General features: G+C 45.8%; 1 protein-coding gene across 1 annotated transcript; it reads left to right on the forward strand.

The window, feature by feature from the left end:
• Window positions 1–234: 234 nt before the first annotated feature.
• LGI2 (leucine rich repeat LGI family member 2) lies at window positions 235–27,396 on the forward strand. The gene is made up of 8 exons (XM_069494833.1): window positions 235–440; window positions 2,329–2,400; window positions 4,001–4,072; window positions 6,069–6,140; window positions 11,490–11,561; window positions 12,262–12,431; window positions 18,796–18,960; window positions 26,574–27,396. Exons 1-8 carry the CDS (start codon window positions 235–237, stop codon window positions 27,389–27,391), a joined length of 1,647 nt encoding a protein of 548 aa, XP_069350934.1. The 3' UTR covers window positions 27,392–27,396.
• Window positions 27,397–27,610: the final 214 nt, after the last annotated feature.

Here is a 27,610-nt window from a genome sequence, read left to right on the forward strand (position 1 = left end):
CGGCGGCAGCCGAGCAGCCCGGGCGCGGGTGGGGGGGCGCCGGGTGGGGGTGGCGGCCAGCATGCTGCTCGGCTGCGGCTCGGCCTCCCACACCCGCGGCGCCCTAGTCCTCGCCAGCAGCGGCGGCGGCGGAGCAGCGAGCGGCGCCTGCGTCTGCAACGGCGCGGGGTCCGAGCGCGCGGCGCGGCGGCGGGGGTCGGGGCCGGGCCGGGGACCGGGCACCGGGGACCGGGCATGGCGCTGCGGAGAGGCGGCGGCGGCGGGGCGCTGGGGCGGCTGCTGCTGCTGCTGCTGCTGGGCGCCGCGTGCCTGATCCCGCCGAGCGCGCAGGTGAGGCGGCTGGCGCGCTGCCCCGCCACTTGCAGCTGTACCAAGGAGTCCATCATCTGCGTGGGCTCGTCCTGGGTGCCCAGGATCGTGCCTGGCGACATCAGCTCCCTGTGAGTGGGACCCCTCCAGCCCCCACCCTGCCCCGCCCCGCGCCCGCCGCCGCCTGGGAGTTGCCTGTGGCGCTGGGGCAGCGCGACCCTGCCCCACTCCCCGGCCCGCTTCTTTGCGTTTGGGTGGGGGCGCACTACGGGCGTGGGTGGAGTGCTGGCCTCGGTGGGGTGGCGAGAACCCGAGCCCCGGAGTCCGTGAGCCCAGACCGGTCCCCGTGGCGGTGTTTCTCGGAGTGTGGCCCGCGGCCACCTGCATCAGACTCACCTGGGGGAGCTTGTGCTAATGCAGAATCCGGCCGGCGCTGAAGCAGAGTCTTTGGAGTGGAGCCCTGGAGTCGCATTTGGCGTCCCCGGGCGATCCTGGGGTGCATTAAAGTTTGAGAGGGTGTGTGTGTGTGTTTGCGGGCCCGGGGGTGAGTGTGTAGGGGCATGTGTACAAGCAGCTGAACATGACTGGAGTGCGCGCCCAGCAGGAGGGGCCGAGGCCTCACTGCCCCACCTCAGGTCTGGGGCAGGTGCTGTGGCCTCCTTCTGACTCCCCCACACTGCAGGTCGGAAAGAGCCTGGGTCAAGGCATCCAGCTTCCAGAAGCAGAGGGGGTGTCCCACGTGGCCTGGCAACGGGGGTGGCACAGAGGGCTTGGCAGAGCCTTGGGGCATGTGGGACGCCCAGCCCAGTGGCCAAGTGCTGGAAGTCAGCCTGACTTCTCGCCCCGAGTTCAGGAGGGCTTCTTGCCCCCTTTCACCACCACACTGTTATACTGGCTGCGTTTTCAGCACCCAAGGAACTGACAGGAGAAAGGCTTGACATTACTTATCCACCTGCCAAGAGATGCTGTCACCTTGCCCTCAACAGCCACTAGCTCTGCAATGGCTGTGGAAGGGGCTATTGGGCTGTGTCTTTACTGCTGAAACGTGTTTCCTGCTAAGACCACTCCCTTGTTCCAGGCCAGGTGCCCAGCTGCCCACTCAATTGTAGAAGCAGGGAATCCCCGGGGTGACGTTTGTGCTCAGGGCGCTTGCTGGCGTCCCATACTCCCTGGCCTCCCACCCAAGATAAATTGCAGGGGCCTGAACCCAGGAGGGAGGAGATTCCCGTTTGCATTTATAAGAAGTCGGGAGAGTTGGGCTGGTGGGAACAGAGGACCTTTTTAGTTCCTAAGATTGCCAAGTTGGATGTCGTGGAGGATTCCAGAGGTTAGAATTCCCCTTATTAAATCCTTCAGACCAGCAGCTGCTTAATTGATCTGCATGTTGACTGAAAATAGTTCTGAAATCATGTATTGAGGTCCTACTCTGGCCAGAAGGGACAGGGGACCTGGGGGCAGAAACTGAGCCAAGCCCTTGCCCCTGGTTGACCATTTTATCTGGCAGATGGCATCGCCTCCGCCGCACAGCCGAGTTCAGGTGTCTCTGAGTTTTTTCCCCAAGGCTTTCATGCTGCATTTAATCAGAAGTGCTCTGAGTGTCTTTCAGAGATGTGCTCCCAAGGGGAATGCTTAATCCTACCCCGGAGTTCTGTCGGCCAACATTAACACTGTGTCTACACAAACAGAATCATGGGCAGAGGTGAAGTGATTATCCATTTTCAGAGGGGGCCTCCCGTAGTTGAGAAGGGAAATGGGGGGATTGATTTGGACTGACTGAGATAATGTCTGTGAAAGGAGCTGATGGTGAAGGTTTCTGGAATCCAGACTAGTTTTCATATCGATCCAGTGCACTGGCAAATGGCTTGGCTTTTCTCGTCCCTGCCCCTGGCCAGCTGTGTTAAGCCTCGCTCCTGAAAGGAAGAGTTTGAAATACAGGTGGAAGATGAGGCCGATTGCCCACCCTGGCTGGCACTTCCTAAAAGAAACCTAGGCCTCCTTTTGTCCCTCTTTTGCCCATAGGAGCCTGGTAAATGGGACGTTTTCGGAAATCAAAGACCGAATGTTTTCCCATCTGCCTTCTCTGCAGCTGCTGTGAGTATGGGACGTTCTTTCTGCGAATGGGGGTCGGTGAGGAGCAGATGGGTGATCTCTGCTTCTCTGGTATCAGTCCTTCCTGAAACACTCCAGCTCCACCAGGGAACCGTCGATGGCTCTTGGTGTTAATTTGCCCTGGGGTTTCCCCAGCAAAGTGCCAAGGCTCCTTGCTCAGTTTTCTTTCCTTAGTTTCCATGTTTTCCTCAAGGCCTTTATTGTCGATCCCGACACCCAGATCCAGCACGGGGGAGATGACTACATTGAATCATGACTGGATCATCACCTTAATGAGCTGTTTCCCAAACACCTCACTTTAAAAGAAAACTCACATTTTAAAATCTTAATGTGACTCTGGAAATAGGAGTATTTCTAGCTTCCTGAGTACTTACACGGGCAGCATACTGTGCATTTATGTCAGTAGTTTTATTTCATCATCGTGTTATCTCTGTGAGGAGGGTATTCTTATTTTCCTGTTTGACAACTGAGGAAACTGAAGCTCAGGGAAGTTAAGTAACTTGCCCCAAGTCACAGAGCAGGATTCTAACCCAGGGCCCAAGGCCCACATTCACACCACTCTCGCCCCGGCTTGTCTCAGTGAGCAATGCCCACGTCCCTGTGCTGAGTGCCCGTGTCGGACCCTGGAACCCAGGTCTGTCAATGTTTGCTGATGAAAGGAAATGTCCAGAAGGCAGCTTTCAAAGGCAGGTCAGTGACAGGCAAAGTCAAAAGTGCATCCTCATTCTCTTTATCTGTATTGGTTTCTTAAATTTATGATGAGATTGAAATTTAAACAAGCAATGGGCTACAGGAAAATATGGAGAAGTGGAGTGTAGGAGATCACTATTCAACCTAAACTTACTCTTGATATTTTTGTTCTTGAAATGTTATGTGCCTACTTATAACATTATACTTAACATTTCAAAATCTGAATTCTCTTAGAAATTGCAGTGTTATTAAAAATATACTTTCCATATGATAGAAATATAATTTTAGGTGGTTTTTCTTTCTTTCTTTTTTTTTTTCCCAATAGCCTTGAGTGGTGACTCAAATAAAGAACTATGTGGGGATAAAGAGTCTTCTGTAGGAAGGTTTATTGAAAAAACTTTTTTATTATTTCTCATGGGAATGTATAATGTAGTAGAAAGGATTTTCTTTTTGGTCTTAGCTGTGTGACTTTGGTCAAGTGATTTAACTTCTCTGGGCTCAAATTTCTCTAAAAATAAAATTAGATTAGATCCTTTTAGATCTCTAATTCTATGATTACTTGTGCATCATAAAACATTCACTGGCTGTTTAGTTGTGCTGAATATTAGAGTATGTTAAAATAACAGCTATCAGATCATATTACCTGAGACCCACAGAGGAGAAGGGGGTAGAGGATCCCAGATGACCAAATAATCTGGCCAAAAGGGACCCACTTGCCATTGTGTCCATCAGAATTCTGCAAGAGTCGGGTTGTGGACCTAATGCATTGTTCTTAGGCTGAAAAGAGCCCATGTTTGCCCCCAGATCAGAACATAGCAAAAGAAATAGAAATGGCTTGACCATGTGACTCAAGTTTTACATCTCTGCATTGAAACCTGTCCCTTATTTTCAGATTGCTGAATTCTAACTCATTCACGGTCATCCGGGATGATGCTTTTGCTGGGCTTTTTCATCTTGAATACCTGTAAGTTTTGTGCTTTGTCTACTTGCTGAGCACTCGGTATCTCAGCAGAATTGCTGGATTGCTTTCTGTGCTAGGACAGCATCTCTGCAAGGATTTTGGGGTGGAGAAAATGGAGAAAACCCCATTCTCTTTTCAGCACTGACCTTTTATTGTTTATTTGCGTATAAACAAGCTGGGACACAAGGAGGTTGGAGACAAAGAGGGGGCAAGGAAACAAAGAAGGAGAGAGATTCATTCATTCTCTGCTGACATTTAATTTGTCATGTAGTAAGCACAATTGGAAATTGTGTTGTGTATTTTCACCTCTCATAACTAAGCGTGGATTTGCTGATCAGCCAGAAATAGAGCTGAAGGGTTCTGAGGGTTACTTATTTTTAAATAAAGTCTCCGTATCGGGAGGTCCAATTTCATGTTTTCCATTCCTCTGTCCCGTATCATCGCCTTTGCAGTATCTCCTGTGAGTTGCTGCTGAGGGTCTAATTTTCTCTTCTTTTCATCTTAAAAGGAAAAGGTCATTTTTCCCTTTCTGGATGAATATACAGTATTTTTTCCCCTAGCAATGAGCTTTGCCCTCATTCTGATTTCTGCTTTTTCTCACTTTCATGTCTTTTTTTCCCCTTTAAGTTCTTTCATCCTTGTCTTTGATAACTTTGTAATAATGTTAATCCTGCTATCAGATGGGATTTCCTTATTTAGCATTCAGAGGGGTTTTTAAAGCCTTGTCTCCACTTTCTTATCTGAGTTCAACAGGTAGGTATTGGAATTCTAGACACATCCTGGGTAGAAGAAAGCTCTCTGCTGGTTTTGTGTCTTGAGGAAAGATGTTTCTGGAGGAATTTTTCCCCAGAGTATACATGATATGTATGCTCTCATAATACTCTGATGGTAGACACAATACGGAAAGTGTGGCACAACCGCAGTGCTAAATCCAACTAGTGTCTATCAAAGCAAATAAACAACCAGTGGGAGTAGCAATGTGAAGCTGAGTTTTCTCTTACAGGCAGTTCATCCTACTGGCAAGGTTACTGGGGAGGAAGTTAGCTTATCAGTTTATTCTGAAGCGTATTAATGAAGAGAGGCTTGATTTTTTTTTTTTTAAACAGATAACAGAAAGTTCTTAGTGCAAGAATTAAGAACTATTTTACTGATGGTGTTGTGGTACAAAGCCTTTCCCTTGTGCCATCTCCTCAAAGACCCTCTTACATTTGACTTAACACAATGCTGAAAACTAAAATCTAGTTCTTTGTGGCTCTAGGGAATAGTCAAAGTGCATTCATATCATATCTTTCCCACAAAGACCTTGAAGCGTGGCCAGTGTTACTATTGCAAGATCCTGTGTGTAAGCCCTATGTCATTTTAGTACAGAGAAAGAAGTTTAGTCCCTACTCAACTTCGTCATACTTCCTACTTTCTAGTGGCTTAGAGATCTTGAGAGTTTCCCTGCCCAGTTGCCCATTTGCTTGGAGATTAGACTGTGTAGGACATGATAAACCCAGGCTTGCAAGAAGCCAAGCTTAATGGAATGCTCCTTCAGCAAAAACTTTCACATGAAGATGTAAAACACTGGGCTCCCTTCAAGGGACAATGATACTAACAGAAATATTAATAGCCAGGCTCTGTGAAATGTAAGAGGGGTTGAGTAGGGAAAATGTCTAGAAGCATTCCAGTCTTGCGGAGATATGACAATTTCTTGCCTTTGTGTAGTGCTTTCTTCTCCCCGCCCCCACCCTCAAATGTTTTACCCATGTTGTCAACTCTGAATTTGAAGACTTCCATGCTGTTTCTGGAAGGAGCGTAGGACTCACACTTATGTCATGTGTTCTTGCACACACGCCCTGCTCTCATGTGGAATTTGGTGCAGCTGACCTAGTCTTCAGAGGGGGACTTTTATAATTCATGAATGCATTTAGATTTTCTTCTGAAAGCATACTAATATAATTTTTTAGAGATACTAAGCAGAGAAAATTCATTTTAATGATACCACTTTTCTTCTTAGGTTCATCGAAGGGAACAAAATAGAAACCATTTCACGAAATGCCTTTCGTGGCCTCCGTGACCTGACTCACCTGTAAGTCCTATAAAAAGTGTTGTAAGCCCTGTAATGTGTGGGGTAAGATTCATTTGCTGGTTCCTCTCTCTTTCTTGACTTTTATTTCTATACTGTAACATTCCCTGAAGGAAACTAACTTCTAGGTTGCCCAAGAAGTTTCTATGTTGTGGATCAGACACTGGCTAATTGTGATTTCTCAGACACTTGGCTTTAGTATCTTCCCCATCATCCTGAGTGTCAGTCACGGGGCCACGTAACTACACATGAAGGAAGATGCAGTTTGAGTTGTGAGGGGCCTGTGCTACTTGATAGATGGAATGGGAAGGACACTAACATGCATCTTATACCTACTGGGTGCTTAGTGAGCCACCTTCTCTTTATCTTTAATGATAATCTGTGAATTTCCATTTTACAGATTTGGGAACCAAAGCTTACGTGACTTGGTTGAATGTAGGATCAGCATTAGGACAAAGTGGAATTGAGACGTTTTTGTGGTTCCTCTCATTTGAATGCAAATCACTTTTTCTTTTATGTTGGATTAATCTATAGCTTCAGCTAAGCTCCCTGGTTCTTTAATAGCTTTCTAGAGAAAAAAATTAAACAAATTAATTTGAATTGGCATATCAGAATGAAGCAAGTATACACATTTAGAAAATTTATAAAACTGGAAAAAATAGTGACTGTGTTTATGAAAATGTAAGAATAGTCATTGTCTTGGTGGGAGTAATTTCTTAGCCAGGAACCAGGTCCCAATTTGCATGATGAATATTTTGTATTTGAGTTAGATGACATGTCTCATCTTCATAGTCAGCCTGTCTGCAGGAAAGAGAAAATCAGGACAATTGCAGGGCTTTGACTGGGGGTGCTGGGCAGGGGTGGTAGTCCCTTTAGCGTGTGTACCCTGAATGATACGGTATGGATATGGTCATCTAACAAGGTAACCATTCACACCAAGCCCTGGTACTGGAAAGATGTCTGTCAGTAGGTCTAGTGAGCACGTGACTCTGAATTGCTCTCAAGCAGAAGCTCTGCCTACGTTAAAGCGTGCAGGGTGAGGGGATGAGGGAGCGGACATGAGAAGTCCAAACATCTGGATCAGCACAGTCGGTCCTGGAGAGTGTCAGACTCTGGTTGGCATTATTGCTCTAGGTTTTCTTTTCTTCCTATAAAAGCCTTGATTTTTTTTCGGATTCAACCGAGGTGCCAAATCCCCACATTCCTATAGCAGCTAAAGTTATAGGCTTAGAATTGCATAGACTTGGGTTCAAATCTCAAGACCATTAATTTATTCATATTACTTAGATTTTTTTTGAGCTCAGTTTCTTCCTTCTTAACACATGAAATAACAAATGCACAAGTATGCACACACAAACACAGTTATCTACGCACGTGTATATAAGTTCATGCACTCTCAGGCACCTTCTACACATGAACAAAGATATGCAAATATACATGCAAAATACCTGCATGTTCATACCCTCCTACTGATGGAAGAACCGTAATGGGGATGATTATACTGACTTTATAGGGTTGCTGTACATAACGGGTTAATGTTTCCTTGCAAAGCATCCAGTCCAATACTCATAGTAAATGCTCAAGGTACGGTTGGCAGTGTCACCATCATCATCATCATCATCCCAACATCATTACCTCCCTCCTCTCAGTGTGAAATCTCAGTTTTCTCCATGGACTGCTAAGTAAACTTGCCAGTTTGGGAGGCCAGACAGGGTCTGCTAAGAAGACAGCTGTGGGTGTCTGGAGAACAACAGCTGTGGCTGGCTAAGTCTAGTTTCCAGAAGTCAGGAATTAGGGACTTTGTTTTTGAGCAAAAGCTCTGGGCAGATTATGAACCTATAGCAAAACCCATGTGACTGGCTGAGTTAGCCCAGATGGCAGCTTTAATTTTCCCAGTTGGCTATAGTTCTTCCATCAGTAGGAGGGTGTGAACAGGCAGATATTGTGCATGTATATTTGCATATCTTTGTGCAGGTGTACACAGTATCCATGGGGGCATGGAATTACATACATGTGTGTACATAACTGTGTGTGCATGCTCGTGCATTTGTTATTTCATGTGCTATCATGTGTGCAAAGAGCACCTCCTTTTCTGTGCAACGCAGAGAGAGCACAAACACAGAGCAAGCGAGAGAGTCCTACACCTGGGTCTAGAGCATGAGGGAAGCATGAGAGGAGAGACTGGCTTTTCCCAGCAAGTGGACCAACATGCAGTCAAGTCCCCAGGGCTCCAGCCTTATTCCCCTGGTTGGGACGCTGTTTCTTCTGCCCTCGGTCTTCTGGAATCCGCCTTTTCTGTCAAAACCCAGATTAAGTTCTATCTCCCCAATAAAGTCATTCCTGAGCTTCCTCTTCACCCCTTCTGTTGGCTCCACACAGTCAGCACCTTACTGTCTACACTGGCCATACTGGTTGATACTATTTCATGGGTGTTAGGTTTATCTCCCCAGCAGTGTTGAGGGCTCCAGGAGGACAGGGCCCTTGCCGATCTTCCATTAGCTCTGCTCTTCCCCGCCCCCCCCCCCCCCCCCCCCCCCCCCCGTGTCTAGTGCAGGGCTGAGTCAGCAGGACATACTTTCTGAGTCATGGTTCACCAATGGGTTCCTTACTGAGCTGGATTTTTCATATGGATTCTACTTCTAGCAAGTCAGGTGACCTTTAAAGTTGACTACTCAGTTGGGGGAGGTGGCTCAGGCCTGTAATCCCCGCACTCTGGGAGGCTGAGTCAGGAGGATCACTTGAGGCCAAGAATTCAAGACCAGCCTGGGCAACATTGTGACACCCTGTCTCTACAAAAAATTAAAATATTAGGCAGGTGTAGTGCCACATGCCTGTTGTTCCAACTGCTTGGGGGAGGCTGAGGCGGAAGGATCCCTTGAGCCCAGGAGTTCGAGGATGCAGTGAGCTGTGATCGTGCCGTTGTACTCCAGCCTGGGCAACCTGTCTCAAAAAGAAAATAATAATAATAAAAGTAAAAATAAAAAAATAAAGTTAACTCCTCTAAGCTAGAGATGTATTTAGTCATTTAAGCATTTAATACATTGTTTCAAGAATGAACGCATTCTTCTCCTTACAGTTTTTACAACCTTTAAGCAAAGAGAAGAGATCAACTCTCTAAAGTTCACTCCTGTGTTTCAGGAAGTCTCTATCTAGAATGTGCTTGTTTAAATTAAGTATCGATTTTTATCTTTTATGAACTTTTCCAACACCTACAGACTCACATTCTTACATGCAGAAACCTAGATCAGGTTTCAAAGCATTGCTAGTCTGTAACTAAAATCTAGAACATTTGTTTCCAGCAGTCCTCCAAAACCCAAGGGACAGGGAGCTGTTAAATAGTTTCAGAAATGAAGTAAATGTCTTGACGTTGTAGACAAAATGAAGTGGAAAGGGAAACGTTAGCACTTAGTGTGAGCGGGGTGGATAACCCACCTAAATAATTCTGCTTTCTGAAATCCAAATTGAACACTTGGAACGGCTGCTAAACACTCTGCTTTTTTTTTGGCACCGGTCGTTCCATCTATTCTTATTACTTCAATACAACGACTTTTCATTTTCTAGCTAAATAATTTACATCTAATTAGCTAAAACATTTTTGTACTTGACTTTCCAGAAAAAGACCATCAACTAGAAAAAAATCAAAACAAGCGCCCCCCTTTTTTTAAAAAAATTTTAAAAAGCTACTTTCAGAGCACATCTTCAGTCCGATTACACATTCAGCCTATTTTCCCAATACCTTTAAAAATGTACAGATAAATCATTTAGAAATGGAAGATAAAATAGTACATGAAATTGAATTTTAATCCATTTGTGGTTATATAGACAGTAAGCGGCATAATTCAGAAACTATGAGTCCCCTCATGTTCAGTTGTATCTTGAAGCAAGAATGTTTGGGCTCAAAGCTTTCTGCAACACCCAGCTAACTGACTCTAACAAGGAACACTCATTTCTCTAATTCATCTTTCTGGGATGCGTCATTATGATGCTACAAAAGACTAATTTCATATGTGTTTTAAAGAAGTTGGTGCTGAATTGCTTACATGTTTATCATTTATATGTTTTGCTATTTGCATTCATATGTGTAAAAGAAAACAAAAGTAGGCATCAGTTTCGTAGCTGACTCACATTAGGGTGCAGTGTCTGGGGAAATCATAAACTCAGTGTACAGTGCTTCAACACCCAGCAACTGTCTACACCAATAGCCCTGCACCATGAACATTCATCTTCAGCAGGATGATGAAAGGACACTGCAAAATCCTGAATCATCAGAGAAAGAGTTGATGCTGTTCCTTCTAGTCTCTTTCCTGGAGGTGGGGAGTAGACTTGGATATCTTAGAAAGATCTTCAACCTAAGACCAAAAAGGCAAAATGATTTCTGGTCAACCTTTGTTAATGAGAAAATGAAATTGATCATAATCAGTCATTCCCTAAACATTCTGATTCATTGAGATTTTATTATATTAACCATAAGGGTTAGAGCTGAGTGTCTTTATGTAAAAGAGTATTTACTGAGTCCTTTCTTAGAGTCACAAGTAACAGAATTCACTCAGATGCACCTTTGGGGAAGTTCTCAGGACAAGACTGTGCATCTTCCTTTATTGCTCTCACTTGTTCATAATTTTGTTAATTCATCCATTCAACGAAGATATATTGAGTACCTACTGTGTGCCAGGCACAGTTCTAAGAACTGGGGATATAGCAGTGGACAGACAATAATCTCTATCCTCATGCAGCTTATGTATAGGGAAGATACGCACCTAATAAGCAAATAGATAATTAAAATAGGTAGTGTGTCAAAAGACGGTCATGCTGTGATGATCAACAGAGCAGGGAAAAGAGATGTGCAGAGGCCAGAAAAGGTGGTAATAATTGAGGGGGCAATGGAGCGCCAAGTGGATATATGGGAGAAGAACATTCCAGGCAGATGGACAGGTTCAGAGCCTTGCACTGGGAGCATACCTCACCTATCTGAGGAATAGCAAGGGGGCCAGCGTGGCTGGATCTGAGTAGTTGAAAATGTGGTCCCACAGGTAAGCAGGAGTGGAAGTAACGAGACAATGGAGGGTCTTGCATGCCATCAAAGGGACTTTGGCTTTTATTCCAAGAAACATGGAAAGCCAGCTGAGATTTAACAAATGTACATAAAGAGCTTAAAAAATGCTTATTTTAAAAACAAAAACAAGAATTATAATCCAGCATCTTTAATGTTATCTTTGTATAACCAAACTCATTTTTAAATCTCAGTATTGATGACCAAAGCTCTGTTTTAAGTTATTGGCTTTATTTAAAGGGGCTTGAGAGTGACAGGGCATGAGATAATAACCACATTAAAATGTGACTTTCTGGTTCTAGTTCTTTGGCCAATAACCACATAAAGGCACTACCAAGGGATGTCTTCAGTGATTTAGACTCTCTGATTGAGCTGTAAGTAATGAAATTAAGTTCATATGTGCTTGTCATTGTTCCCCAGTTAATCATATCTTTTAATCCCCTGACCCCTTCGCTGCATTTCTTTTATGCTGTAGCTAAAAATTTATTAAAAAGTAGTGTATCCTGGGAAATAGCATGTAGTTTGTATTGTGTTGGGTTTTGCCATTGTATATGCTTAGTATATAAATATGGTAAATGACTTTTGCTGAATGGGAGGTTCCCTTTCCTGAGATAGCGTGTCCACCTGCTTTATCCCCCGGTGTTTGTCACTTCCTACTGGGCATAGTTTAACAAGATCTTAAAGTTTAACTTGCGTGTGTGAAAACTATCTTCCTACAATGTCCTATTGTTGTTTGTATGAACCTGAGTTGTGGGCTATTCTGTCATCCCTCCCCGGTTTCCAGCATGGCATGGTGACAGCTTCCAGAAGGTTTGGAGAGATGGTGATGGGTCATTTCTGAGAGCTCTCTGTATGTTACACAGTTAAAATCATGGACACTGAGGAACATTAAATAAAGTCAATGATAAGTATAAGAAATAAGATGCATTAAGTACAAACTTTTTAAAAATTTCATTTTGGGGGTTTTAAATATATCAGGATATTAATAATTCTGTAGTTTCATGTTATCTACCAAAACATGTCTGATATGTCTATTTCTCTGTGTATGTGTTTGTGTTTTGTTTTGATTTTTAGAGATTTAAGGGGTAATAAATTTGAATGTGACTGCAAAGCCAAGTGGCTGTACCTGTGGTTGAAGATGACAAATTCCACTGTTTCCGATGTGCTATGTATTGGTCCACCAGAATATCAGGAAAAGAAGCTAAATGATGTGACCAGCTTTGACTACGAATGCACGACCACAGGTATTGAGAACCTATAGTGTCAAAGACGGATTTTAGAATGATCCCTTTGTTTTTCTTTTAGACTGTCCACAAGGAGTGGGAAAAAGTGAAGGTGGAAGTTTTCTATCAAAATAATTTTAGAGGAAGTTTAAGCATTCTAAAAGAAATGAACTGATATGATAAGGAAAATATCTCAATAGTCTGGAAGGAATTTTATTAACTGCACTGGCTTTAATTTTGATTCTTTACAAAATTCAAATTTCTGTAAGGGTTTTTCCCCCCTTTTTTTAAAGGTCAAAATATAAACCTGTGAGTTTGACATGAGAACATTTTCAGATCAGTCTGAGTTGCGTGGAACGCCAGTGCACAGAGGCCTAAGCTACTCTGTTGTCACTGTTCTCTTGCTTCAGTGAGGTGACGTTTATTGAAAATTTAATGAATAAATGCCATACTTTTAAATCTACAGATTAGTTTCATAGTTCCTTGTAAAAAGAGGTAACTAGGTAAATTGTAACCAACGGCAAAGTAGAAAATCTAAGTCAACAACTCATTGTCAAAAGCAAAAACTCACACTGAGGGGAAAATGTTAAGAAAGTGTGATTTAATTTTCCAGGCTCTGCCTCAAGGTTCAGTTTGTACATTTTTTCAGGTTATCAGATAAAATTAAAATCCTGACCACCTCCACTCTCACGTCCTAGAGAGAGCAGGTGAGTATCTCCATGTGAAAAGCTTAGGTGGAGTTTCCACAGTTTCTAAAGCCAGATTTTAAAGGAGAGAGGATCAATCCACAGTATGAAACCTGCTTACCACATTTTTAAAAATAAACATTTCGCTTGAGAGTTGATATCTGCAAAGCCTCAAGTCATGTCAGGAGAAGCAGCGGGAATGAGAACTCAGAAAATAGTTACAGAAACTCAAAACTCTAAGAATCAAATATCACATTCAGGCCAATCCCTGCTACGACCCTTCCTTCCCCAAACCCACAAAGTAAAAATGATGTGTAGCTATGTTTGTTTGCAAATAAGGGACCCTACACGTTCTGTCTTTTCTGATGGAAAACCTGGACTCTCATGGGAATGCCCTTGTCTTTCATCACTGGGTAGGAGCTTATCCAGCTGTGTAATTGGCAGGTGCCCTGAGTCAGCTGAGGCCACTAAAAGGTTCTTTATTGTATTTTAGGGCCAGTGTAATAAATCAGAGGTCACAGTCAATGACATGTGCGCCAAAAGGTGGCATTGAAGACAATTTGGTATTAAATGCTAAACCAAAGGACTCCTTTCTGCCCTTTTCCCCATTTTTCTGGAAAGTTCTTTAAACCCCAAGGTGACGTTAGCAGCTTTTCCATTGTTCTATTCACACCTGGCCATGGTGTGTGAAAACTTTGCCAACCTTTGCGGAAAGTGATGTGGGCTACAAAGGGTCTTGGAAAGAGGGAATAATTTATATGAGAAAACATGTTTTCTTTCTTTCTTTCTTTTTGAGACAGAGTCTTGCTCTGTCACCCTGGGTAGAGTGCAGTGGTGTCACCATAGCTCACTGCAACCCCAAACTCCTGGGCTCAAGTGATCCTCCTGCCTCAGCCTCCCAAGTAGCTGGTACTTTAGGTACATGCCACAATGCGCAGCTATGTTTTTCTATTTTTAGTAGAGACAGGGTCTCTGTTGCTCAGGCTGGTCTTGAACTCCTGAGCTTAGGCAATCTTTCTGCCTCAGCCTCCCAGAGTGCTAGGATTACGGGCGTGAGCCACCACCCCTGGCCTGAGAAAACATGTTTTCTGAACTCAGGGGCCATGTAGATGATTATAAAAATGATCCAGTTGCTTGAGCCCAAGTGTTTGAGGCTGCAGTGAACTATGATTATGCCACTGTATGCCAGCCTGGGTGACAGAGGGAGATCCCCCCATCTCTTATAAGAGAAAAAAAAAAAAGGTCTGAGCTCTGAGAATTGTTACGTTATTGTACTAAAATGGAGGTGGCTTGGAACCAAGGTAGCCAGGTCCAAATCTAAGGGACAGCACGAGCCTCCTAACACATTTTAGGGCTGTCTCTGTCTCGTGTGTATTTGTCTTCACTGCCAAGCTTTCTACTAAGCTTTAGAAAGTCAGCACAAGGCTTTCTGGTAAGAGAGAGATGATGGTTCTTTCTTTACTATGATTTTATCCCTTTCAGACTCATGAACAAATTAGCTCTTGCTCACAGTTTCTTCCTTCAGGAAAAAAAATAGTGCAACAAACTGGTGACCCTCCCCCGAACATAATCCCTGCATGTTAAGAGCTGGGTCAGTAAGTTGTAAGTGTTTGGATTCCTATCTTCTGCTCGGATCACGCTTTGGTCTTTGGTGGTTTGTTAAAGACTGGGAAGGAAATGAGTGAGGGTGGATGGAAAATGAAAAGCCAAGTTGGAGAGTTCATGGTGTGGTTACCATATCTTAGTACTAAGGGTTTGGAAAGAAGCACATTTTCCGAGTACATTGTTTTCCTTTTAGCTCAGATTTTCAGGAAAGAGTAAGTTTTTTCAGGTAGATGTCTCACCCTGTTTTTCCCAGAGAAAGGAAGGTACTGTTACCATTCTGTTCCTCAGCCAAGGGATGTAATTAATACCACAAAGCCACCTTGGGCTGGCTGTTCCAGCTCTTTAAATTAATCACAGTCCTTCCAGAACCCTCCCTTTTGAGTCTATTTTTAGCCACCTCAAAAATCCCTGTTACCTACCAATGATTCCCTGTGTTAGGTGAATAATTCACTAAATTCCTTAGAGAGAGTGAATTTTGCATCCTAATTGTCCTGTTAGCTTCCCTACTTCAGGACTGATGAAAATGCAAAGAGAAATAATGCATTAATGTGCAGTTTCTCTCCCAGTAGGATCGGCATCATGTATAATTTATTTTCTGCAAGTGCTATAAATAGCCTTGTAAAAATCTGTTGATTCCAGTGGGAGAAAGGCCTAAATTGTAGGAGTCCCACTGACATCATGAACTTAATCCAGTGTGAATGGAAGTGGCAGCTCTTTTTGCAGAGTGCCATTAATATTTTAACACTAGTAAATTGATGTCATATCAATATGTGTATTTTCGAGATATTTCCATGATGAATGTGCTTTTGCTGTTTGTGAGAGGTGAATTAAGTTGGGGGCGGGAGAGGGTATTTAAATTCCTGCAGTCCTCTCCTCCGATACCCACAAACACACGTGCATCGATCAACTTCTTTTCACTCCTTTCTTCTTTTTCTTCTCTTCCTTCTCTTCCTCCTTCTCCTCCTTTATTTGGAGGGTGGGAGGCTGGTGGGGTGGAGTCTCTTATTAAGAATTAGATTTGTAATTCAAATGGTTTCATAATCTGTGTTATCCCTGATAGTATATAGAAATTATTACAAAACCACTCTTTGGGGAAGATAAATGAATATAGGACCCCTAAAGGCTAGAGTTGTAAAATGCTCTCTATTCCAGCAGCCCTTTTTCATCCTGGGATTCTTCAATAACAATGGAAACTTTTTGGTCTGCACTTTAAACGGCCTGCCTTTTTAAGCGAGTGCTCATGTTTCTGAGGAGACGAGTGAGTTACGGGCGTCACGGGAGTATTTAGAACCTCTGGCAGGCTTGGATGAGTCAAATGCAACCGGAGATGTAGGAGAGGAGTTTATGGCCATCTCAGTTGTAATTAAAAGATGGCAACAGTCGTCGCGTGCTGCCTTTTCTGGGGATAGAAAAGGACGCAGAGAATGCTGTGTTCTGCAGCGCTGACATCTCTCCTTTCCCTGCCCATCTACATGTGCACACGGAAAGCGGCAAAGCCTCGTGCCGTCAACACGCGCTTTCCGGCTTCTACGCTGGCTCTGCCAGTGCCTGCAGCAACGAACAGAGGTCCACTCTTTTCTGTTTTTCATCTTTGACTGAGTAACACTGTTATTTTGGGGGGCAGGGCCAAGGGGTGGGTCTAGCAGCCACTGTGACTCTCCCCTGAGTCTTCCGGCAGGCAGCTTGCCACCGTCATTGCTGCAGGTGTAACCACTGAGTGATCGCCGTGGATCAGGCGCTGCACTGTGTACTTACAGGCACTCTCGAATTTAGTCTCTACGGCAACCTTATGAAAGAGATGTCACCCTCATTTTACTGATGAAGAACCTGAAGCTCAATTTTCTGGCCCAGGGTCACGTAGCTAAAAGCGGTGTGGTGGGACTCCAAAGCCCTGTCTGTCATAGCTCCCGGCGCCAGCCCCATGCCGCGGTGCTCTGCTTTCTCCTTGGGAGCTACCCTGTCCCCTGGAGCCACCTGTCCACTCTTCCCTCAGTCACCTCCTACCTGTCGGGCTGCAGAGGCCAGCCTACCCATACTCATTAAGCCAACAAGCATTTATTAAGTACCTACTGTGCACCCAGAATTCAGGGAGGGGTACCTCCAAAAGTTAACACGTATTGAGCACTCACTTTGTGCTAGGCTAAGTGAGTATGAGTCACAACACATTATGTGGAAACCAAGGCAGAGAGAGTTGAGTGGTTTTCCGAAGGTCATTTAGCAAGAAGGTGGCACCTCAGCTCCGGCATCTTACTTAGATGATGTTAAAATAGACACTCCCTCAAAAGACAAGCCCAGCGCTGGCTAGGACAGAGGAGGTGGACTGTCCTTTCTTAGACCTTGATTCCAACCCCTGAGATGTATTTTCACAAGCATTACCTGACCTGTCCCTGCCATCAAGCTTGGGAGGTGTCATTGCCCCCATAGTGTGCATAGGTAAACTGCGCCCTTGAGGGGAGAGGTGACCAGCCCAGGGTCTCAAGTGCAAGCAGTGGCCTTAGGTGGGGTGTCTTCAGACACAGTGCTCATTCCTGGGCCTCACATACCCTCTCCCTGGCCCTACCCTGCTCCTCCAGCCCCATGACTGTGACCTGCTCTTCCCATCCATGCTCCACTTCCTGAGTGCTTGTCACAGGCTCAAGCTGTGGGAGGCTCGGAGAAGCATAGGAACCAGGCCCCATCTCAGGGAGCCTTTGGTCCAGGAGACACCATACTGGCTGTGTGGCCATGGCTAGACGCTCACCCTCTCTGGGCTCTGTAAAATGGCTCAAGTCTCCAAGATCCCTCCCAGATCTCCAAATCAGACTCCGATGTTATTGTTTAGAGCCACAGTGGATAATAAGGTTTAAAGAATGCCTAGTTAGAAGCCCACCGAGTTAGGAAAGAGTCTTGTGGATTGGGCTGGTCAGGGAAGGCTTTCAGAGGAGACCTGAGGAGGGACGGATAAGGATTAGGTGGAGGAGAGGAGGGCAAAGCCAGGATTTCCTCCGAAGAATGACTTCCTTAGCCAGGCGTCCACCACAACCCCACGTTTTACCCTGGGTGCATTTAGCCTACCAAGAAGCTGCACATAGAAGCATTTCTAGCCAAAGAAATAACTTAAACTTTATTCCTTAAACTTGATTAGTGTGTGTATACTGTTTTCAGAGACTCTTTTTTCCCCGCTAGTTACCCCACATGCCGTCTATCCTTGCTTCCAAGGACGTGCTCACTCTGTTCCTCGGTAATTGTCTGTTCCCTGCCAAGATTTAGTGCGGGAGTGCGTAGTAGCTCAGGGGAGCAATAGGCGTGAGAAGCATCGACTTACCACTAAATGTAAGAGTAGAAAGCGTGCTAAAATGGGAGGGGCTCCATGTTGCTCAAAACCCAGTAGATCTCCGGTGACTGCTTGCAGGGCTGCGGAACGCCATCCCCATCCGAGGCACGGCTATCACTTACCACTGCTCCAAGTCCAGTGATCAGTAAGCAGACGTAGGTAAACTGCCTCCTCCCCTCCCCGCAGCTGTGGGCTTTGTAAACCTCCGAGACCATAGCAGAGGGTTTGGCTTTGTTTCCAAACATTCACCGTGCCCCTTGGGGAGTACAGTGTTAGTTTTGAACCCTCAGCGGTGTTGTCTCCCGAAAGGGGTAGTGCTGAGCTGGGGGTTAGAATGACGGGATAAAAGCGTCAGGGAAGTTTGTGAAGCACCACATCAAACAAAACTCACCAGGATTCTTTCCTACAGGGGCTGTTCCGAGAGTCACTCACATGACAGTTTCCAGAGCGTTGCTCCATGCGTCCTTTCCATCTTGTCATTTTGAAAGCCAGGTCTCACCAAATTTGTTCAAAACTTGAGCTCCTTTAGCCAAACTCGTGAAGCAGTTTATCTATGGGAAGCTGTGTTCGAAGCTATGTGTTCAGTCCAGCGATCCTGTGCAAGCCAGAATCCTTCACAAACACGCTGCAATGTTTGTGTTGCGTCTCTCCTGTCCTCCTCCCCTCTCTCTGGTCCTTTTTAGAACTGATGTGATGATAGAAAGGATAGAAAGGTGATGGCAGTTGATAATTCACACAAGAGATTTTATGAACATGTTTCTTTTTAAACACCCTTTCCTAGATTTTGTTGTTCATCAGACGTTGCCCTACCAGTCGGTTTCGGTGGATACTTTCAACTCCAAGAATGACGTGTACGTGGCCATCGCCCAGCCCGGCATGGAGAACTGCATGGTGCTGGAGTGGGACCACATCGAAATGAATTTCCGGAGCTACGACAACATCACAGGTGTGTTGTGGCTTTGATCAGCGGTCTGAGGTAGCTTCAGCATTGCTGAACAGCTGTGAGAGGGGAACACTCTGCCACGTGGAGGGAGAGCCGGGGTCTCTAACTTGGCGAGAGCTGGGAACCTGTCCTGGCCCACCCTCATTGCCTCCCCAGTGTTTTTCTTGGAATGATCATTTATTAGTGAGAGCAGACACCGCAGGGGGTGATCCTGTTTATTGTTGGTGAGCCTTTTGGAAAGGGAGAGGATGATGGTTTCATGTGGTGGGAGGCGTTTTCTAGGAGCCATGAGAAGTCGCCCTCCTGAGCTGCTCAGCCCTGTCCTAAGGCCACAGCAGATTTGTAACAGCTACGTGGTGCTTTGGCCCTCGTTAAGCTGATTGTTACAGACACACACACACACACACACACACACTGTAGCTTGTTCCTAGTGCCCCCTTGCCAGGTCCTAGTGATCACTGCTTTCCTTTAATAAGTACATACAAAATAGGAATACATGGACCCTTCAATTCAGGCATTTGGAATATGATTTAGTTAATGCTGTGTCATGGGATCCCGGTGCCTGAGTGCTACTAAAAATGGACTGTCTACTTGCTGCTTAAATAAGTGGATAAAATAAAAATAATCTTTCAAAAACTTCTCCTTTATCAAAGCGCAATCTGATAATGATACTAGCTTTGTAAACAGTGCCACGAAAGTCTAACTATCACCCCAGAAGAGGGTTTCTTTTAGAGGTTCCCGATGGGACTTTAGAGCAGCGTTTTACTGTTGCAGTGAGAGGCACAGCCAGGTAGGATCTCTGGGTTGGGAGGCTCCTGGGAGTGTCCCAGGCACGAAGTGGCATGCAGCAGGTGCAGGGACGGAGGGGGGCAGGGCAAAGGTCATTCCACCCCTCGGGGAGAGCTGCTAATGGGCCTAATCTCGCAGTGCGAGATGCATGTCCAGATGCTCCAAAGATGCCGTTTCAGGTGAGCCAGCTGCCCTGGCCCATCTGGCCTCCTGGTGCTGAGCTCACCTGCCCGGAGAGAAGCCCTCTCGGAAGCGCAGACTCAGCGCGGAGCAGAGCAGGGGACCCTGCGGGGAAGCAGAGAAAAAGGGAGATGAGAGAGGGACTCCACGTGCAAGTGTTTTTTTTCTCCCCTCTTTTTCCTGACTTGGAACACAGGGAGGCATGGACGGGCTGGCCGCCCTGCCTCTCCTCCCTGCCCAGGCTAGGAGGTGAGAGCAGAGTGACACTTCGCTCTTGTGTGAGGGGTTCTGTGGGCCTGCGAGGTGCCAGGCCCTGGTTTATCTCATTGGAAACTCACAATAGCCCTTTGGGCACTGCCTGTGGGTCGCCTGCCCAGAGGTAGAAGACAAAAGTGCTCTTCTCGAGAGAGGTAACTCATACACTATAAAGAGCTCAGGTTCTGAAAACCGATGAACACGGATTGTACTCCTGACCCTGCCATGGACTACGAAGTCCCTGTACCTTGGGGGTTTGGTTTCCTCATCTGTAAAATGGGAGTAGATGTGCCTCATGTGGATGTTTTGCCGGGAACAGAGCAAGCCCTTCTTGAAGCCAGCGTCCTCACTACCTTACAAATGATGAGGTCAAGGCTTGGGTGTCCCGTCACCCACTGTTTACTGGGGACAGAGCCTGGGCTCTCTCCCAGCCACCCCTTCCCTCTCCCAGGGTGACCTTGGTAGGACAGCACTGCCCTCCACCTGCCCTTCTGACAGACTCCAGCTAGTGGCATCCCAAATTCACTCACTCACTCATTCCTTTATTCACAAAGATTTTTTGAGCTCTTGCTCTGAGCTGGGCACATTCTAGGTGCTGGGGACGTGACAGTAAACAACCAAATGAAAACCTCTGCCCTCAAGGAGCTTACATTATAATGGGAGAGAGAGAGAATAAGAAAGACATGTGATCACAATGTATAAAAACACATCAGACAGCAGCGTGTTAAGGAGGGGAAATAATTTGAGGAGGGAAGGTTTGGAGCACTGGGTGTGAGAGGATCGAAATTTTGGGGCGAGTGTCCAGTAAAGGCCTCATAAGGGAGGTGCTACTTGCACAAGACCTGTGGGACAGGAGGGCCTGGTCCCCAGGGAGAGCTGGAGGAGGGACCACCAGGCAGCAGGTGCGCAGGTGGGGAGGCGGGAGGGGGTCTTTCCTGTCTGAGGAACATCTAGGGAGCTAGTTTGGCACAAGCCACACAATCCAGGGCAGCTGCAGTGGATGAGTCAGAAGTCAGGAGGGCTGATGTGGGGGCCTTGCAGGGCCTGGGAAGGACTTGGGCTTTTACAGTGAGTGCTCTGCAAAGCCACGGAAGGTTTTTGTGCAGAGGCCAATAGGACTATACGGGAGGCGGGAGGGGCCTGGCACAGAGGGCCGGGTTGTGTCTTTGTGGTTGTGGGTGTGAGTAGAAAGGAGGAAACAGAGCAGCCAGTAAAGAGGCTATTGCAAGAGTGCAGAATGCAGGCAAGCGATGATGGCCTGGACCCAGTGGGGCCGCAGAGGTGGTGGGGAGGAAGTGGCAGTGAGATCAGAGTGGATGTGGCCAGGGCCAGAGCCCGGCTGGACCTTGTTAGTCTCTAGGTCTGAATCTGCCACAGGCTGGGCACGGAGCCCACTTGGCTCCTCTTCTCACAGCCGAGCCCAAGAAGTGAGCTCCGGCAGTGTGGTAGTTACACGTACAAGCTCCGACATCAGACAGGTTTTTATTTATTTTTTTTTTTTTGAGACAGAGGCTCACTCTGTTGCCCGGGCTAGAGTGCTGTGGCATCAGCCTAACTCACAGCAACCTCAAACTCTTGGGCTCGAGCAATTCTTCTGCCTCAGCCTCCCGAGTAGCTGGGACTACAGACATGCGCCACCATGCCTGGCTAATTTTTTTTATATATTTTTAGTTGTCCAGCTAATTTCTTTCTATTTTTAGTAGAGACGGGGTGTCACTCTTGCTCAGGCTGGTCTTGAACTCCTGAGCTCAAAGGATCCTCCCGCCTTGGCCTCCCAGAGTGCTAAGATTCAGGTGTGAGCCACCACACCCGGCCTCAGACGGGTTTTGATCATCCTGGCTCCAGCTTTTACTAGCTGGTGACCTTGGCCAAGTTATTTCATTGGATAAGGCCCTTTCATCTATGAAATGCGGATTTTAGGAATGTCTGTTTCATCTGTGAAATGGGATCAGGGTGGTATTGGACTCAGGGGAACATGGTAGGATTTACTGGGGGTGATGTGTGTGTAACAGCACCGTGCCTGGCGGGCAGTAACTCCTCACCAATTGTTAGCTTTCTCACTTGGGGATAAAACAGGAGCAGCCCTCCTTCTTCCCCCACCAACCGTAACTTCTTGACTTCCATTAAAATCTCTCCATAACCTGCATAACAGAGGGAACACAGGGAGCAGCAGCCTGGGCTGAGGGAGGCAGGGGAAGGGGGATTACAGGAGGGTGGGCCGCTCGGTGAAGGAGGAGAGTGGTTGTACCTTGGTTGCTGGCGTTGAACTAGGCGTCAAGGTACACCCTATGGCACATGTGGATAAGCAGGGGCACAGCCCCTGGAACCACTCGCCTGGGACAAGAACCAGGCAAACATGGACCGTTCTCCCCTCCTGGGGCCATGCATGCCTCGTTTGTCATCTTGTTTGGCCGTGGGGCGACCCCAGAGTTGGCAAGGGTGGGGCAGGATCTTCTCAGTCCATATACACCCTCCTTTGCAGCCCTGGTAACCATGGTGCAAAAGGGGCAGCTCCACCTGTCCAGCTGTCCCCAAGGGGGAGAGAGAAACCCCTGGTCACGTTCACCCTAAGGTTCACTCCTTCCCCCTGTTCTCTCTGCATCTCTTCTCAGCTCCTGACGTTTGGTTTATTTTGTTTGCATTTTGACTTCTGCATGCTCGGCATGTTCCAATCTGTAATCCCTCCTCCTACATTAACACACACACACACACACACACACACACACACACGCAGAGTGATCTCTCTGCTACCGACAACTCCATAGGCTAAAAGTATTTACGTGGAGAGAAGTATCACAGAGCATCTCCGGGAAAGGAATTCCTTCTGTTTCATGCAGTCCCCTGGCTGCAGCAGGCAGACCTCTAGGAAGCCTCTGGGTGGCAGGGGCCTCCTCGGCCAGGCGGCTCAGGAAGGGGGTGAGGACTGTGCACTCTCAGTGCTGGCAGGGGGGAAATCCGTGCAGCTTTTGAAGAGCAATTTGGCAGGTAAAACCCAAAAGCCTTAAAAATGTACACATTTGCTCCAACAATTCTTACATTTGAGAATACTGCCAGATGGTATCAAAACATGTTATTTAACAATATTTTAAAGGAAGCATGTTATTTAACAATAAGGAAAAACTAGAAATAACTGCAATGTCCAACAGTAGGGGACTAGTTAAATAAAATATGGTACATCCATGCATGGAACAGTGTGTAGTATAAAAAAAATCAAGTGGTTAAAGATTCAATAACGGCCGGGCGCGGTGGCTCACGCCTGTAATCCTAGCACTCTGGGAGGCCGAGGTGGGCGGATCATTTGAGCTCAGGAGTTCGAGACCAGCCTGAGCAAGAGCGAGACCCCACCTCTACTAAAAATAGAAAGAAATTATATGGACAGCTAAAAATATATATAGAAAAAATTAGCCGGGCATGGTGGCGCATGCCTGTAGTCCCAGCTACTCGGGAGGCTGAGACAGGAGGATCGCTTGAGCTCAGGAGTTTGAGGTTGCTGTGAGCTAGGCTGACGCCACGGCACTCACTCTAGCCTGGGCAACAGAGTGAGACTCTGTGTCAAAAAAAAAAAAAAAAAAAAAAGATTCAATAACATGGGAAAATGTTCACAGCATAGGAGTCAAGTGAAAAAAAGGAGGTTAGAAAAAGCATATGTATGGTATAAATCCCAATTTTTTAAAAAAAGCCTATTAGAATGTGTATTAATACATAGATTAAAGATTTAAAAATATATCAAGACATTAAGTGTTAGTTTACATTTGTAGTATAAGTGATTTTTATTTTCTTTGGAGGTGGAGTGTAGACTGGAGCCAGACTGCTTGGATTTAAATCCCAGGATCTACCACATACTAGCTGTGTGACTTTGCATAAATTACTTAACTTCTCTGTGCCTCAGTTTTACCCTTTGTAAAATGGGAATGATGAGGATAAGCATAGTACCTGCCTTATTTGGATGTTATGAGGATTAAATGTGTAAATACATGTACTTAGAATAGTGCCTTGCCTCATTGTAAGCACACACTTTATAACTTTTACCTATTATTATTTTCAAAATTTGCTTTGGTGGACATTTAACATTTTTATTCTCAGGGAAAAAGAATTGCAATAATTTGTTTTAAATAAAGGAAAGGGATCAAGTTCTTGCAAGAAGGCCAGAACGGTAAAAGAGAAAAGTAAATGCCACTCTGAAACCCACCCACTGTGTGGTTCCAAAGTTAAACATCAGGACAGAAGTTGGGTAATTATCCTTGTAATTTATAGACTAAATTCACTTTGGTCCAAATTATCTAGAAAATTAAAAGGAAGAAAGAACTTGTAATTGAATGGTCTAGAATGAGGGTCAGTGGTCTTGTAGGTGGCGCCTTGCTTGCTAGTTGGTCTTCTGGAATTGGGAGGTTGGAGGAGGACCTGGGTGCAGGGTGGTAGAGGATGGCAAGAGGTGAGCCAGAGAGGAAAATGGTCCTCGGTCCCTGAAAAGTTCTAGTTTTGTGACACTTGAGCCAGATCATTCAGACGGTTGCTCCTTCTCTAGATATTTCTGGAGGGTCTGCTATGGACAGGTACTAAGGGGCAAGGTCTTTTGCTTATCAAGACAATGGATTTGATTGTCCAATAATGGCAGCCACTGATCATCAGCATCTCCTACACGCAGGTGCTCTGTGCAAAAAACACTTACCGTGAATGATCTCATTTAGTCTTTTTGGTCACCTGTAAGGGCAGTGCTGGTAGCATCATCAGGCTCCTATGGGCGAAGAGCTTGAGCACAGAGAGTCGAGTTAACCGGGCCAGGGTCAGAAAGCTTACAAGGGGGGGGCTGGGTTTGAACCCCAGGCCACCTGGTCTAGGTCATGAGGTTTAACACTACTTGTTCTCTCTGTATTTAGCTTCCTGTGGCTCTGGAATCGGAAGAGTCCAGAGGTCTTTGAGAGTCCTCAGAATTTTTTTCTCCTGCCTGTGAGACCTGACTCCTACCTTTTTACCTTTCCTTACCCCCGGGGGGAAGAAGCCTATTTAATTGCCTCATTCTGACATATGGAGTCAGGAAATAGGTTTTTTTTTAAGGATATAAATTTTTTAAAATTAATTTTTTAATTGACAAATAAAAATTGTATATACTTATCGCATATAACATGTTGTTTTGAGATATGTATACATTGTGGAATGTCTAAATGAGCTAATTAACATACTTTTTGAATAGCATGAAGACAATTCATTTGGTGCGTCAGTGAATTTCCTGAATTGTGTGCCCACCTTGGAAGACTCCAGAGGCTCTGATGACCTCACATACTCATTTCTATGGAAGCACATTTTGCAAAGATTTTTTTAAAAATTTTAATTGTGGAAATATAATACATAACATAAAATTTACCATTTTGTCCATTGTTAAGTGTTCTGGTTAGTAGTGTTAGGGTCATTCACACTGTTGGGCAGCCAACCTCCAAAACTCTTTACATCTTGAAAAACTGAAACTCTGCACTTATTAAACACCGGCTCCTCATTGCCCTCTCCCCCAGCCCCTGACAACCATCTTTTACTTTCTGCCTCTGTGTCTCTGACTACTCTAGGTGCCTCATGTCAGTGGAATCATATAGTGTTTTGTCTTTTGTGACTGGCATATTTCACTTAGCATGATGTCCTTAAGGTCCATCCATGTTGTAGCATGTGTCAGAGTTTCCTTCCTTTCTAGAGCTGAATAATATTCCGTTGTATGTATATGCCACATCTTGTTTATCTACTCATCCACTGATGCAACTTGGGTTGCTTCTGCCTCTTGGCTATCGTGAGTAACGGTGCTGTGCATGTGGGTGTCTTGGTCTGTTCAGGCTGCTGTGATGAATACTAGAGCCAAGGTGGCTTATAAACGACAGAAATCTGCTTCTTGTGGTTTGATTGGAGGCTGGGAAGTCCACACCAGCAGATCTAGTGTGTGGTGAGGGCCCACTTCACAGCTGACCATCTTTTTGCTGTGTCCTCATGTGGTGGGAGGGCAGAGGGAGCCTTCTGGGGTCTCTTTATAAGGGCACTAATCTCATTCCTGAGGGTTCTGCCACCATGACCTAATCTCCTCCCAAGGGCCTCACATCCGAATACTATCACACTGGAGATTAGGTTTCAATGTATTAATTTGGGGGGCTACAAACATTCAGTCTACAGCATTGGGTGTATAGATATCTCTTTGAGTCCCTCTTTTCAGTTCTTTTGGGTATATACCAAGACGTGGAATTGCTGGATCATATGGTAATTCCATGCTTAATTTTCCAAGGAACCACCATACTGTTTCCTGTAGCAGCTGCACCATTTTACATTCCCGCCAGCCGTGCACAAGGGGTCCAACTCCACTATCAAGGTGCATTTTTAACTGTAGCTGCACTAATCCCCTTTTTTGTTTTGGAGCACAGGTCAGTCCATCGTGGGCTGTAAGGCCATCCTCATCGACAGCCAGGTCTTCGTGGTGGTGGCCCAGCTCTTCGGCGGCTCTCACATTTACAAATACGACGAGAACTGGACCAAGTTTGTCAAATTCCAAGACATAGAAGTCTCTCGCATTTCCAAGCCCAACGACATCGAGCTGTTCCAGATCGATGACGAGACGTTCTTTGTCATTGCAGACAGCTCTAAAGCGGGTCTGTCCACCGTTTATAAATGGAACAGCAAAGGATTCTACTCGTACCAGTCCCTGCACGAGTGGTTCAGGGACACGGATGCAGAGTTCGTTGACATAGATGGAAAATCGCATCTAATCCTGTCCAGCCGCTCCCAGGTTCCCATCATCCTCCAGTGGAATAAAAGCTCCAAGAAGTTTGTCCCCCACGGCGACATCCCCAACATGGAGGACGTACTGGCTGTGAAGAGCTTCCGCATGCAGAACGCCCTCTACCTCTCGCTCACCCGCTTCATCGGGGACTCCAGGGTCATGAAGTGGAACAGTAAGCAGTTTGTGGAGATCCAGGCTCTCCCATCCCGGGGGGCCATGACCCTGCAGCCCTTTTCTTTCAAAGATAATCACTACCTGGCCCTGGGGAGTGACTACACGTTCTCCCAGATATACCAGTGGGATAAGGAGAAGCAGCTCTTCAAGAAGTTTAAGGAGATCTACGTGCAGGCGCCTCGTTCGTTCACAGCCGTCTCCACCGACAGGAGAGATTTCTTTTTTGCGTCCAGTTTCAAAGGGAAGACAAAGATTTTTGAACATATCATTGTGGACTTAAGTTTGTGAAGGTGTGGCGGGTGAATTTAAAAGACATGTAGCATTAGCCCTCACGAGAGAGGACCAAGAAGAAAAATAAACAAATCAATAAAAGCCAGGCTCAGCGCTCTGAGATTAAAAATGCACTGGGGAAATAGTTAGAAGTTTTCCAACTTTTAGAACTCACATTTTAATCAGGGATTGCATTTACTGGCTAGCTGCATGACATGCCCCTTCTACCATTTAAAA

Source organism: Eulemur rufifrons, chromosome 19, assembly GCF_041146395.1.
Source record: "Eulemur rufifrons isolate Redbay chromosome 19, OSU_ERuf_1, whole genome shotgun sequence".
NCBI lineage: Eukaryota > Metazoa > Chordata > Mammalia > Primates > Lemuridae > Eulemur > Eulemur rufifrons.